At 43.0% G+C, this 15,306-nt stretch overlaps 1 protein-coding gene across 4 annotated transcripts in view; it reads left to right on the top strand.

Moving 5' to 3' along the window:
- Positions 1–8,300, top strand: part of LOC139414922 (serine/threonine-protein kinase MRCK beta-like) — a 114,350-nt gene extending 106,050 nt beyond the window's left edge. For 2 of the 4 annotated variants that reach the window (XM_071162550.1, XM_071162549.1), the window contains 6 exons: positions 735–852; positions 1,350–1,467; positions 2,313–2,555; positions 4,778–4,886; positions 5,043–5,113; positions 6,549–8,300. In XM_071162550.1, coding sequence (XP_071018651.1) covers positions 735–852; positions 1,350–1,467; positions 2,313–2,555; positions 4,778–4,886; positions 5,043–5,113; positions 6,549–6,677 — 788 coding nt within the window. In that variant the 3' untranslated portion in view covers positions 6,678–8,300. The remainder of the gene's footprint in view (positions 1–734; positions 853–1,349; positions 1,468–2,312; positions 2,556–4,777; positions 4,887–5,042; positions 5,114–6,548) is intronic. The other 2 variants (XM_071162552.1, XM_071162551.1) reach the window with 1 other exon arrangement.
- The last annotated feature ends 7,006 nt before the right edge of the window (positions 8,301–15,306 follow it).

Raw genomic sequence — 15,306 nt, 5'->3', positions numbered from 1 at the left:
GCTTGACGCCATCTGTCAAGCATGGTGGAAGCAATGTGATGGTTTGGGGGTGCTTTGGTGGTGGTAAAGTGGGAGATTTGTACAGGGTTAAAGGGATCTTGAAGGAAGGCTATCACTCCATTTTGTAACGCCATACCCTGTGGACGGCGCCTAATGGGAGCCAATTTCCTCCTACAATAGGACAATGACCCAAAGCACAGCACCAAACTATGCAAGAACTACTTAGGGAAGAAGCAGTAAGCTGGTATTCTGTCTATAATGGAGTGGACAGCACAGTCACCGGAACTTAACCCTGTGGGAGCTGTTGTGGAAGCAGCTTGACCGTATGGTACGTAGATGTGCCCATCAAGCCAATCCAACTTGTGGGAGGTGCTTCAGAAAGCATGGGGTCAAATCTCTTCAGATTACCTCAACAAATTGACAACTAGAATGCCAAAGGTCTGCAAGGCTGTAATTGCTGCAAATGGAGGATTTTTTTGACAAAAGAAAAGTTTGAATGACAAAATTATTATTTCAATTACAAATCATTATTTATAACCATGTCAATGTCTTGACTATATTTCCTATTCATTTTTGCAATTAATTTCATGTATGTTTTCATGGAAAACAAGGACATTTCTAAGTGACCCCAGACTTTGGAACGGTAGTGTATATCGCTATATACTCTCTAAAATATATTTACCCCAATACACTTACCTATATCTCAAATTTCTCTCTCTCTGTCCGTCCTGCAGAAGGTGACCTGGCCATCCCTGAGACATCTGACAACAGTAAGAAGCTGATGGTGAGAACGCGCAGCAAGAGGAAGTTCCTCTTCAAAGTCCCGGAAGAGGAGAGACTGCAGCAGAGGAGGTAACCCCCCCCACACACACACACACACACACACACACACACACACACACACACCCCTTTCATACTTTTCTTGACTTTTGGACTGTACGGCAGTAATGTAGCGAGGGGAGACAGAATATAGGGGTTTAGATAAGGGAGTCTGAGTCGAGGCCTGAACCCCTGTCGCCAGGGGGGCACCACTCCATCAGACTGCAGCGCCGGTGGAGGTGACAACACTAGAACTATACGTCTGACTTAAATCAGAAGTTAGTCTGTTTACTACCATTGTAGTACACTCACGCAGTACAACTTCAGGTAGCCTAGTGGTTGGGCCAGTAACCGAAAGGTCGGATGGTTCGAATCCCCGGGCCGACTAGGTGAAGAATGTGTCAATGTGCCCTTGAGCAAGGCACTTAACCCAAAGTTGCTCTGAATAAGATGTTGCAAAAAATGACTCGAATGTAACTCTTCACAGTAATACACACTGACCATTGTAACCATGTGTGTTGTGTTGACAGAGAGATGCTGAGGGACCCTGAGCTGAGGTCCAAGTTGATCTCCAACCCAATCAACTTTAACCACGTGGCACACATGGGCCCCGGCGACGGCATGCAGGTCCTCATGGATTTGCCTCTGGTAAGCACAGCTGGTGCCAAAATGGCTGCCTCATACTGTATTCATAACCCATAGGAGATAGTTAAAGGACTCAACTTGGATATAACCCATTTTAGCATGGACATTGTCATTGAGGCACATTTTCAAACATCAAAAGGAGAAGAAAATATACTTTAAAATGGAGATAGCCTTAATGGCGCTGCCCATGCTGTCACAGACGCCATAATGGCACAGATACAAAGATAGAACCTCTTTCCATCTCTGTCATAACCCAACTGACACTGCAGGAAACAAAATGGGTTCCCAACCCCATGATAACCTGACTGATATTGTAGCAGCCAAAGTGGCTGTCTATTGCAAGTTAACTGACATTTGCTGTACCCAGGACAGCTACTGCAAATAACCTAACTGATATCGCAGGAATCAAAATGTCCACCCTGTGTTAACCTTCCTGAAATTGCGGGTGATAAAATGGCCGCCCCTTAAAACGTAACAAAGCAGGAGTCATAACAGCTATTTTTTAACGATCGCAAGACACCCGCTGGAGCCAAAATGGTGTCTCCTTGCATTTTCTGACACTAGCAGCTCCCACTACCAACTCCACAGAATAGCACTGCTACCCTACCATCCTAACTCCACAGAATAGCACTGCTATCCTACCTTCTAGATGTCACCTTTCTCTACCTATTTACCACCTCTGCCCCTCTTCCTACTCTTTTCTGAGAATGACCCTGTAGTTCCTCCCTCACGCCCTCTTTCACTTTCTCCTCCCCTCCCTCTTTTTTTTCATCTGTGTCTTGTTCGTGTCCTTTGTTTCCGCTCTCTTTCCTTCTCTCACCCCCCCTCCCTCCCTCCCCGCCCGGCAGCAGAGCGAGAGCGCCGCCACCACCCCCTCCCCCTCATCCTCCCGCCACCACGCCCTGATCTCCCCACCGAGCAACTTTGAGCACGTCTATCACATGAGCCTCGTGTCGGCCGGCCTGTACCTGCAGAAAGAGCCCGCCTCTTCCTCCGCCACCTCTTCTTCCACCTCCTCGCTGCAGCACTGCAGCATGCCCCAGCTCTCATCCTCCTCCTCCTCCTCTCCCTCCACCTCCTCCCTAGGAAGGGTAGGCCTGACCTGATGCTTCCCCTCCTCCCTCTCCCCCTCCTTCCCCCACTCTCCTCCTTTTGACACCACCACCACCTCTTTTGCACAATCCCAAATCGACACTCGCAGTAGCCCTTGTCTCCTAGTGATCTAGCCTCTATTCCTGGGGTACTGGTTGTTAAATCTGAGCCTGGAGGTCTGGGGTACTGGTTGTTAAATCTGAGCCTGGAGGTCTGGGGTACTGGTTGTTAAATCCGAGCCTGGAGGTCTGGGGTAATGGTTGTTAAATCTGAGCCTGGAGGTCTGGGGTACTGGTTGTTAAATCTGAGCCTGGAGGTCTTGGGTACTGGTTGTTAAATCTGAGCCTGGAGGTCTGGGGTACTACTACTGTACATACATTATTTTCATGTATTCAGATCCTTTGCTATGAGACTCGAAAAGTGAGCTCAGTTGCATCCTGTTTTCATTGATCATCCTTGAGATGTCTATTACCAGCACTCCACCAATCAGGCCTTTATGGTAGAGTGGCCAGATGGAAGCCACTCCTCAGTAAAAGGCACATGACATCCTGCTAAAGACTTTCAGACCATGAGAAACAGGATTCTCTGGTCTGATGAACCAAGATTGAACTCTTTGGCCTGAATGCTAAGCGTCACATCTGGAGGAAACCTGGCACCATCCCTACGGTGAAGCATGGTGGTGGAAGCATCATGCTGTGTTTTTCAGCGGCAGGGAATGGGAGACTAGTCAGGATCGAGGCAAAGATGAACGGAGCAAAGGACAGAGAGATCCTTGATGTAAACCTGCTCCAGGGCGCTCAGGATCTCAGACTGGGGCGAAGGTTCACCAAGACAACACTGGAGTGACTTCGGGACACGTCTCTGAATGTCCTTCAGTGGCCCAGACAGAGCCTGGACTTGAACCCAATCAAACATCTCTGGAGAGACCTGAAAATAGCTGTGCAGCGACACTCCCCATCCAACCTGACTGAGCTTGAGAGGATCTGCAGAGAAGAATGGGAGAAACTTCCCAAATACAGGTGTGCCAAGCTTGTAACATCATACCCAAGAAGACTCAATGCTATAATTGCTGCCAAAGGTGCTTCAACAAAGTACTGAGTAAAGGGTCTGAAGTCTTATGTATGTGCAATATTTTCAGGTTTAAAAAATATATAAATTGGCAAAGAAATCAAAAAATCAGTTTTTGTTTTGTCTTTATGGGTAATTGTGTGTAGATTGATGAGGGGAAAAATGAATCCATTCTAGTACAGCTGTAACATAACAAAATGTGGGAAAAGTCAATGAACTGTAGATCTTCCAGAAAGACAATGAAATGGTTAATTGACCACGAAATACAAATGTTGCAATGGCCATGCCAGTTTTCCGGAGTTGAACCCCATTCAAAACCAGTGGTTTGAATTGAAGAGGGCAGTCAGATCAGACCAAAGGAAATCAATTATTATTATCTATTATTTCCAGTCTCCCCCCCCCCCCCCCCTTTCTCTCCTTCCCATACTTCCTCACGGTTCCTTTTTAAATTTTCTCGAGTGCAGTGAGTTTTTCGGGAAGCTGGGGGTGGTTTTATTTCGGCTGACGTCATAGTGAGTGTGTTTTTCTGTACTGGCTTGCAGTGTGGTTATGCTTTGTGTGATCTCTGCTTATTTGTCATGTTAAAACAGGACAACACGCTTGATAAGCTTCCCATAGGTTTCAATGGAGAGCGAGAGAGCTATTTAAAAATGGGGCACAGCAAATTGGAAAAGCTCCCTAGAAGGTTTGTTCTATTAGTAGACGGCCACCAAAAGTCATGTAGAGATTTAGTCTCCATGACTATTTCCTCCCTTTGAATTTTGCAAAAACATACCAGCGTGAGTGTGACTTGTTTCAGTCAAACGAGTGATTTGCTGTGGAGTTTATTACTGTGCGTATGAGCGTGTACAAGGCTGTTGGTTTCATGTGTGTGCATAAGCATCCATCTAAATGTCTTGATCGTGTCCAATCATGTACCTGGGGTGGTGTTCATTAGGCAACCAATGAAATTAAACTCAATGAAATGACGATGTCCAAACTGGGACTTGTCCAATAAGAAACGCTCATTTTCATTGCAAAAACTTTACAAATGTTTTCCGTTGTGTGTCCTAATGAACACAAACCTGTTCCACCCATATAGTCACATATGTGTTTTTGTCTTACTGTGTGTGTATGTATGTATGTATGTCTTGGCGACTGCGTGGGGGTACAGAGTGTGATGCATTCTTCTCAGGATGACCCGGCCAAGGACAAGCCCCGCCCACTCTCCAGTATCTCCCGGCAACAGAGGAGCATGACCCACATCACCCGCACGGCCTCTGGTGAGAGGACCCCGAGCACACACCTTCTGCAATGTGAACACTGGTTACAACACACACTGCACACATTTCAACAAACACACTTTAGTAAATCCATTCTCTCTCTTTGTCATTGATACATACTAATGCTCTGTGTGTGTGTCTCTGTGTGTGTTGAAGGAGGTGCAGACTTTGGAGGAGCAGGATCGTCTCGGAACATCTCCGACCCAGACGGGGACTTTGAGAGAGAGGTAAAGACCCCCAACACAGCGCGCACACACCAGGGTTTCCGTTAGGAAAGTGACCAGGAACATTTTACATTTATCGGATATTTGAGAAATGTCCCGGTGTTTCCCCTACATCTTCCACTTTTTTTTACAAAAATTAATCGGAATGGTAAAACGTTTCCTGTGTAAACTTGAATGACTAAAACTAGATATAAAATATGTAGTTTAAAATAAGATCATCTTTAAGAACTAACAGTCACCAAAATAAAAACTAAACAGTCAGGGAGAATCAAATTCTCAAAATGGCAGTTGTTTAAAGTACTTTAAAGTATTTTTTACTTAAGTTGTTTTTTGGGGTATCTGTACTTTACTATTTATAGTTTTGACAACTTTTACTTTACTACATTCCTAAAGAAAATAATGTTATGTTTTACTCCATACATTTTCCCTGACACCCAAAAGTACTCGTTACATTTTGACAGAAAAATTGTCATTCACGCACTTATCAAGAGAACATCCCTGGTCATCTACTGCCTCTAAACTGGAGGACTCACTAAACACAAATGCTTAGTTTGATACTTAAGTATATTTAAAACCAAATACTTGTAGACTTTTTTTTGTATTTTACTGGGTAACTTTCACTTTTGAGTCATTTTCTGTTAAGGTAGGCTACATCACCTGCTATACCCATACAGAAGGAGGCTAATTTGTATATTTTATATCAGATTTTTTTTTGTTGAAAGATACGCATTATGTTGTTAGATATTATAGGAGTAACTCTGGTAAACCTAAAGCATTTTTCCTCACAAAAATGAGAACACGAAGAAGACAGAACTCTTTGGTCCTTTTAAAATCCTGCTGTATGTAAAATAGCTTGGAAAATAAATAAATGTGACTGGATGACAACATGATGATGTTTGTTTCCAACATTAGGGCTGTTTTCCTAAAGAAGTTAAATCCGCATTGTGTTCTTGCCACACTACTAACATGTATCATGACAGTAGTATCGTCCCAGCCTTACTGATTGTACACACACATTCAATCACTCACACTTTACTCCATTTCTGCCCCCTCCTCCCCAATTCTCGCAATAAAATTTAATTCAACTCACTTCCTGGGTATGATAAGTTATCTTACATTGCCAAATCAAACATTAATAATTCAAATTTGTTTATTGTTAAAGAGGCTAAATGGAACTTTTACCTCAGGGGTGCTCTTTATCCAAAACGTCCCCTAAATAGACAGAAATATTGCCTAAAATGTTTGATAGAAATGGACACACCTCTCGACACCGATGAGCAAAAGGATATGTGTGGTTTCATGATTAAAAACTGAGATTCATATTTTTATCATATATATATATATATATGAACCATCCAGCCAAAAGTTGAGCCAAACAATTAGCAACTCAACTTTAATACAGCATTGATATATAAAAACACTCTCTGTATTCCCTCAGCCGGACTCCGACTCCACCAAGCACTCCACCCTCTCCAACAGCTCCGACCCCAGCAGCCCCCCCAGCCCCAACTCCCCCCACCGCAGCCAGCAAACACTGGACGGCCTGGAGCACACCCTGGACGGCTGAGGACCCCACACACACACACACACACACACACACACACACATAATGCGTGCTTAATCACTCAACACCTACATTCGACATAGAACTTGTGTATCGCTGCAAAGTGCCAAGAACAGACTTTGTGGACAAAATGCCACCGCTGAAGCCTTTTCTGCGTGTGACGAGCATAGACCCTCCAAAAAAAAGAAGTGAGGGGCACATGGTTATTTAAAGCTAACGCTAAAAAAAAAAAAAATCAGCCAGTATAGATTTGTTTTTGTTTTTCTTCATTTCAGGCCATATATGTTTCCTATGAGTTAAGGTTATTATTACTTAGTTGAAATGATCAATACATATAGGTGAGATGGGGCTGAATTAAAAACAGAGATTACTGATGGGGGGGACTCACAGAAAAAGCATTAATGATGAACTGTCCTAATCATAGGTATAAGTTTGTTTTAAAAAAGAAAACAAAGACTAGAGGGAAATAACTGTTGTTTTTAAAGCGTATAGTATTTTACACGGATATGTTGAGCTCGTACTTGGCGGACACTAAACGGAACGGTGAAAGAAATGGCAGACTTTTTTCAAGAACCATAACCCCCCCACACACACACACACACTTCCCAGCCCCTTCTGTACTGGCGTTGTAAACCTATTGAGCTGTTCCCGGACCATTTTGAGAGCTGTACCTTCCCAGGAGACGAGCTGCCATTCAATTCAACTGACTGCAGGGGGTTTTTAGTGTAAAGCTAAATTAGTGGGCATATTTTACAGCATTTACATCTCCTGCCAGCCTTTGTAACATGCGTTGTTTTTAACTTGGATCTTTTGCCAGAAAAACGTATATAGTTGGCGCCATAGCAACCAGAAATAGAAGAAGAAATGGAAACGGAATCATGAGACTTTAATTTCTCGATATGCGGTTTTAAGTGGTGGGAATCTGAAAATAGCGAAAAGGACCACATTACTCATAGGATTATTAATAAGAGTCCTTCACAAGCTGCTGCTGCTTTCGTGTGCTATGTTTAAATAAGTAGGTATGTGTGTGAAGACCTGCTCACTATAGAGAGAACCCCCCCCCTGGCCAAGGCCCTCGCATTTTAAATCGTTCAATCATGAGAGTGGGAAGCATTAGCGATGGTGTACAGTCATAGCGCCGTATCGCCACAGGGGGGTGTCTGAATAGTTTTTTTTCTCCTCCAGTGTGGGATGTTTCATTGTACAGAAGTATGAGATACAGTACAGGCATGTGTGGCATATCCAGTTTAATCACTCTAGTGTGCCTTCAGTGCCATTTTTTTGTTTTATAGTACCTCGTTCAGATCAATTCCCGAAGTGATTTTAAACCTGCAGGCTATCGGGGGGGTTTCCAGAAACACTGTATTAAACTTGCACATGTTTTAGTCCAAGGAATATCATCTTTTGATTTCGTGTCAGTGATCGTTCTCGTTCCTTTATTCTTCCCGGACGTCAGCTCTCCGAAGACGGGACATTTTTTTTCTCTCTCTTTGAAACACTACTGCTTTTTTGTTTTTTTTTCCTCTTAAAAAAATAAATAAAAATCACCAGTTGGAATCTTTGTAATTATTGAATTGTTAGCAACAAACATTTGAACAGACAATAAAAGAGTATCTGTTGTGCTTCTCTTGTCTCTGTGTTTTTTGTGTGTTTTATATACAGTATTAATTGATATTTTATGAATTGTTATCAGCTCAGAACACACAATGTTGATGCTATGAATGTAGAGTTTATTTTTGTGATGCATAAAGTAAAGAATGAGATATATATATATATATATTAGTCCAAAGTTAAGAATTGAATGCAAGAACCTTGCTAGGAAAATGGAATGGTATTGAAAAACAAGAATTCTGCTGATAGTGCGATTTTGCAGGGAGAGGCTATAGTCACGCCTGATGCCGAAATTGATGACTTGTGCATTCGGAAAGTATTCAGACCCCTTGACTTCTTTCCACATTTTGATGCTTTTTTTTAAATGTTTTGAGAATGACAAATATTAATTTTCACAGTCTGCTGCCTTTATACATTTTTGTCAGATGTTACTATGGAATACTGAAGTATAATTACGAGCATTTCATAAGTGTCAAAGGCTTTTATTGACAATTACATGAAGTTGATGCAAAGAGTCAATATTTGCGGTGTTGACCCTTTTTCAAGACCTCTGCAATCCTCCCTGGCATGCTGTCAATTAACTTCTGGGCCACATCCTGATTGGTGGCAGCCCATTCTAGCATTATCAATGCTTGGAATTTGTCAGAATTTTTGGGTTCATGTTTGTCCACCCGTCTCTTGAGGATTGACCACAAGTTCTCAATGGGATAAAGGTCTGGAGTTTCCTGGCCACGGACCCAAAATATCAATGTTTTGTTCCCCGAGCCACTGAGTTATCTCTTTTGCCTTATGGCAAGGTGCTCCATCATGCTGGAAAAGGCATTGTTCGTCACCAAACTGTTCCTGGATGGGAGGTTGGGAGGATGTGTTGGTACCATTCTTTATTCATGGCTGTGTTCTTAGCAAAAATTGTTGAGTGAGCCCACTCCCTTGGCTGAGAAGCAACCCCACACATGAATGGTCTCAGGATGCTTTACTGTTGGCATGACACAGCCGATGATAGCGCTCACCTTGTCTTCTCCGAACAATCGGAAAAGGGATTCATCAGAGAAAATGACTTTACCCCAGTCCTCAGCAGTCCAATCCCTGTACCTTTTGCAGAAAATCAGTCTGTCCCTGATGTTTTTCCTGGAGAGAAGTGGCTTCTTTGCTGCCCTTCTTGACACCAGGCCATCCTCCAAAAGTCTTCGCCTCACTGTGTGTGGAGATGCACTCACACCTGCCTGCTGCCATTCCTGAGCAAGCTCTGTACTGGTGGTACCCTGATCCTGCAGCTGAATCAACTTTAGGAGACGGTCCTGGCGCTTGCTGGACTTTCTTGGGCGCCCTGAAGCCTTCTTCACAACAATTGAACCGCTCTCCTTGAAGTTCTTGATGATCCGATAAATGGTTGATTTAGGTGCAATCTTACTGGCAGCAATATCCTTGCCTGTGAAGCCCTTTTTATGCAAAGCAATGATGACGGCACATGTTTCCTTGCAGGTAACCATGGTTGACAGAGGAAGAACAATGATTCCAAGCACCACCCTCCTTTTGAAGCTTCCAGTCTGTTATTCGAACTCAATCAGCATGACAGAGTGATCTCTAGCCTTGTCTTCGTCAACACTCACACCTTTGTTAACAAGAGAATCATTGACATGATGTCAGCTGGTCCTTTTGTGGCAGGGCTGAAATGCAGTGGAAATGTTTTTTGGGGATTCAGTTCATTTGCATGGCAAAGAGGGACTTTGCAGTTAATTGCAATTCATCTGATCACTCTTCATAACATTCTGGAGTATATGCAAATTGCCATCATACAAACTGAGGAGCAGACTTTGTGAAAACTAATATTTGAGTCTTTCTCAAAACTTTTGGCCACGACTGTACACATGACAAAGCGAAAACAGGTTTTATAAAAAAAAAAAATACCTTATTTAATACCTGAATCCAATGGAAACCAGATTCACCTGAGCTCAATTTCAAGTCTCATAGCAAAGGGTCTGCAAAAACATTTTTGTTTTTAATACATTTGCAACCATTTTTAAATACCTGTTTTCGCTTTATCATTGAGGTATTGTGTGTAGATTGAGGAAAATGTTTTATTCGATCCATTTTAGAATGTAACATAACAAAATGTGGAAAAAGTCAAGGGGTCTGAATACTTCCCGAATGCAGTGTACATGGGACTGTAATTCACATGAATGGGTACTCTGGGTAAAATACATTGTGGCTTTGACATATGCGTGATTCAATAAAATGTTGTGAATTGTTTTGCTTATTTTCATTAGCTAACACTTGCCAAAAGAAATTGAAGAATGAGGGACACTTTAAAAGAAAATTCTTAGCTGTCATGAGGTTCCTCATACACTTACTTGAGAACAGGCCAACGACAAGCGATATGCTACATCCTAGACAACAAGCAGCCTCCACCCAGCCACCAGGTCCATCTAGCAGTCCAGACAGACAGAGAGTGATGAGGAGGCTGAGTCCCTGAATGTGCTCCCACCAGGAGCTGGCCCCCTACAGCCTTAATGTGCTCCCACCTGTACCAGGCCCAACAGTACGATTTGGACCACACATGCACTTTGTCATGTTCTCCCACTGCTGAGACTGCGCTTACAACTCACACACATACTGGTGTGATACACTGGTTTAACTTGGTGTAATTTACTATGCCTGTTATTTAAAAAATAAAGGGACTATGTTCATTGATTGTATGTGTAACCATTCATTTTACAGTGTAGACTCACAGGAAGGCCATATCTACAGAAACATAATGCACGTGACCAGTGTTTCAGATTCATTGTCTTGTGGACACCAATGAATTCACTTGAATTAGAACACTGAATTGAACTACTGGTTTTGTAGTATTTAATTAATCTACACAGCTCCAAGCTTAACACCTACTGCTATTCTTAAAGGGGAATTTCACCCTGGGGGAAATCTGGGCTTGTCTTCCTTCATCAGGTCTGAGGTATTTCTAGGACAGTGAAATGTGGTTCACACATAATTGCCCAGGAGGAAGGCGGGTCAGAGTTTTGCACTCTGAATGATACACCCTATGCTTCCGGTGTGTTGATGGGGCATTTCGGGAAGGCACTATGATAAATACTAATCGCACTATACGTTTTTGTGGGTGTAGATATGGTTGTCCTTGTTCGATAGAGCCATTGCATGTTCTTTTTGGTGGATTCATTGTTAAATATACAAGCAGACACATTTCTTTCAGTCTCTGAAAGACTACAACTTGTGTCGGAGGTGCTTTGTGCTCTGGCCCCCGTCCCTCCCCGAAGGTAGGCTTTTTGGAAAAGCAGGCGGAGACGAACAACAATCCTTTGGGCAAAACTGAAAGAACTTCCCAGACACAATGGCCTCAAATGATTCCTCTCATCAACACGAATTCGGCCTTGGAGCATTTTTTGGTGCTCTATTAGCTAAATGGTGACATTCATCCATACATGTTTCAACCAGAATATAGCTGAGAGGATTCAAAACAAATGTTGTCTTTTTACCTTTATTTAACTAGGCAAGTCGGTTAAGAACAAATTCTTATTTACAATGACGGCCTACACCAGGCAAATCCAGATGTCGCTGGGCCAATTGTGCACCGACTTATGGGACTCCCAATCACGGCCAGTTGTGATATAGCCTGGATTTGAACCAGGGGCTGTAGTGACACCTCTAGCACTGAGGTGTCACTACAGACCCTGGTTCTTAGACCGCTACACCTGTTTTCTTTTTGGTCATAGATAAGTCAAGTTTGCGGACGACACAACAGTGGTAGGCTTGATTACCAACAACGACGAGACGGCCTACAGGGAGGAGGTGAGGGCCCTCAGAGTGTGGTGTCAGGAAAATAACCTCACACTCAACGTCAACAAAACTAAGGAGATGATTGTGGACTTCAGGAAACAGCAGAGGGAACACCCCCCTATCCACATCGATGGAACAGTAGTGGAGAGGGTAGCAAGTTTTAAGTTCCTCGGCATACACATCACAGACAAACTGAATTGGTCCACTCACACAGACAGCATCGTGAAGAAGGCGCAGCAGCGCCTCTTCAACCTCAGGAGGCTGAAGAAATTTGGCTTGTCACCAAAAGCACTCACAAACTTCTACAGATGCACAATCGAGAGCATCCTGGCGGGCTGTATCACCGCCTGGTGTGGCAACTGCACCGCCCTCAACCGTAAGGCTCTCCAGAGGGTAGTGAGGTCTGCACAACGCATCACCGGGGGCAAACTACCTGCCCTCCAGGACACCTACACCACCCGATGTCACAGGAAGGCCATAAAGATCATCAAGGACATCAACCACCCGAGCCACTGCCTGTTCACCCCGCTATCATCCAGAAGGCGAGGTCAGTACAGGTGCATCAAAGCTGGGACCGAGAGACTGAAAAACAGCTTCTATCTCAAGGCCATCAGACTGTTAAACAGCCACCACTAACACTGAGTGGCTGCTGCCAACACACTGACACTGACTCAACTCCAGCCACTTTAATAATGGGAATTGATGGGAAATTATGTAAATATATCACTAGCCACTTTAAACAATGCTACCTTATATAATGTTACTTACCCTACATTATTCATCTCATATGCATACGTATATACTGTACTCTATATCATCGACTGTATCCTTAGGTAATACATGTATCACTAGCCACTTTAAACTATGCCACTTTGTTTACATACTCATCTCATTTGTACATACTGTACTCGATACCATCTACTGTATCTTGCCTATGCTGCTCTGTACCATCACTCATTCATATATCCTTATGTACATATTCTTTATCCCCTTGCACTGTGTACAAGACAGTAGTTTTGGAATTGTTAGTTAGATTACTTGTTATTACTGCATTGTCGGAACTAGAAGCACAAGCATTTCGCTACACTCGCATTAACATCTGCTAACCATGTGTATGTGACAAATAAAATTTGATTTGGCTAATAAACAGCAAGCTACAACATTACAACCAGCTAGGTTTACCAGCAAGCCTTAGCACATGACTGGAGTTGGCTAGCTAGTCTGCTAACATGTTATGTGCCACGCCTCACATTTGTAACTTCAGCAACTGTAAATCATTTTACTGGTTAGCTATGTAACATCATTTACGAGGATTGACATTAGTTATGATTATGACCTGGAATGCATTCCAATCTCAATAAATTATAGGCGTGATGCAAGATAAGATTCCAAACAGATGTCAATAACAAGCTAGCTAAGTTTACAACACAACAACAACATGCTAGCAACACAACAGCAACATGGTAACAACACAACATGACAACAACATGCTAGCAACACAACATGACAACAACATGCTAGCAACACAACATGACAAGAACATCCTAGCAACACAACATGTGTTAGAGTTGTGTAAATTCGAATCTGGTATCAGGATAAATATGACAATGAGTCACCGATTGTATACTATGTATTTTTTATTAACTAAGCAATAAATGGCAAATGCAACTTTCGTATATACGGGTTCACTGAATCACCACGCAGGGCAAGCAGAGAACTGACAGGATGTACGTAAACAGTTGTTCTTATACTGTGATAGACATTGTTCCAACCCGTCTGTTGGCCTATCACAGTAGAGGCTGAGCGTGGTTTAGACTTGCTCAGCCTATCGCAGGCGCTCAGGCGGGTCCCCGCCTCTTGGCGCTTCTTGGAGTCCTCCCTCAGTCGATGTATAGATTCCTACTGTTCTGGTATCACCCCCTAGTTATAACAGTTGCTCAGTTCCTGCTATTGTGTTGTTTAGTATTTTTCCATCTCAGTTAAACCTTGTGATGACCACCCCTCCCTATACCTGATTAACCACAACTTTGTAAGATACAGCAAGTCACACCATGTGCTCAATATTGTCACATACAAACACAAGGACAAAGCATATGCTGGGCTGTTATCTACAGTTTTGCAACATGCAGGTCACACCATGTTACTCAGTTCTTGTCACACACACAAACAGGCAAGTAGATGTAGCAAGCAGATGTTTAATCTCATGATGAGGCTCAAGTGCACAAATGCAGATACCTCACACAGCCAACATCAGATAATATTTAATCATATATATATATATATATATATATATGGTAATGGCTATAATGTAAAACACAGAATTCCACACATGACAACAACATGCTAGCAACACAACATGGCAGCAGCACAACATGACAACAACATGTTAGCAACATAACATCCTAGCAACACAACATCCTAGCAACACAACAGTGGCAGAACACAACATGGCAGCAGCATAACATGATAACATGCTAGTAACACAGCTTGCTAGAAACACAACATGGCAGCAGCACAACATGACAACATGCTAGTAACACAGCATGCTAGAAACACAACATGGCAGCAGCACAACATGACAACATGCTAGTAACACAACATGGCAGCAGCACAACATGACAACATGCTAGCAACACAACCTCCTAGCAACACAACACGGCAGCAGCACAACAACATGCTAGCAACACAACCACCTAGCAACACAACATGGCTGAAACACAACATGGCAGCAGCACAACATGACAACAACATGCTAGCAACACAACATAACAACAACATGCTAGCAGCACAACATGACAACAACATGCTAGCAACACAACATGCTAGCAACACAACATAACAACAACATGCTAGCAACACAACCACCTAGCAACACAACATGGCAGAAACACAACATGGCAGCAGCACAACATGACAACATGCTAGTAACACAGCATGCTAGAAACACAACATCACAACATGACAACATGCTAGTAACACAACATGGCAGCAGCACAACATGACAACATGCTAGCAACACAACCTCCTAGCAACACAACACGGCAGCAGCACAACAACATGCTAGCAACACAACCACCTAGCAACACAACATGGCTGAAACACAACATGGCAGCAGCACAACATGACAACAACATGCTAGCAACACAACATAACAACAACATGCTAGCAGCACAACATGACAACAACATGCTAGCAACACAACATGCTAGCAACACAACATAACAACAAC

This window comes from Oncorhynchus clarkii, chromosome 8 (genome assembly GCF_045791955.1).
Source record: "Oncorhynchus clarkii lewisi isolate Uvic-CL-2024 chromosome 8, UVic_Ocla_1.0, whole genome shotgun sequence".
Taxonomy (NCBI): Eukaryota; Metazoa; Chordata; class Actinopteri; order Salmoniformes; family Salmonidae; genus Oncorhynchus; species Oncorhynchus clarkii.
Note: the sequence above shows the minus strand (reverse complement) of the source record. Positions and strands in the feature narration are given on the sequence as shown.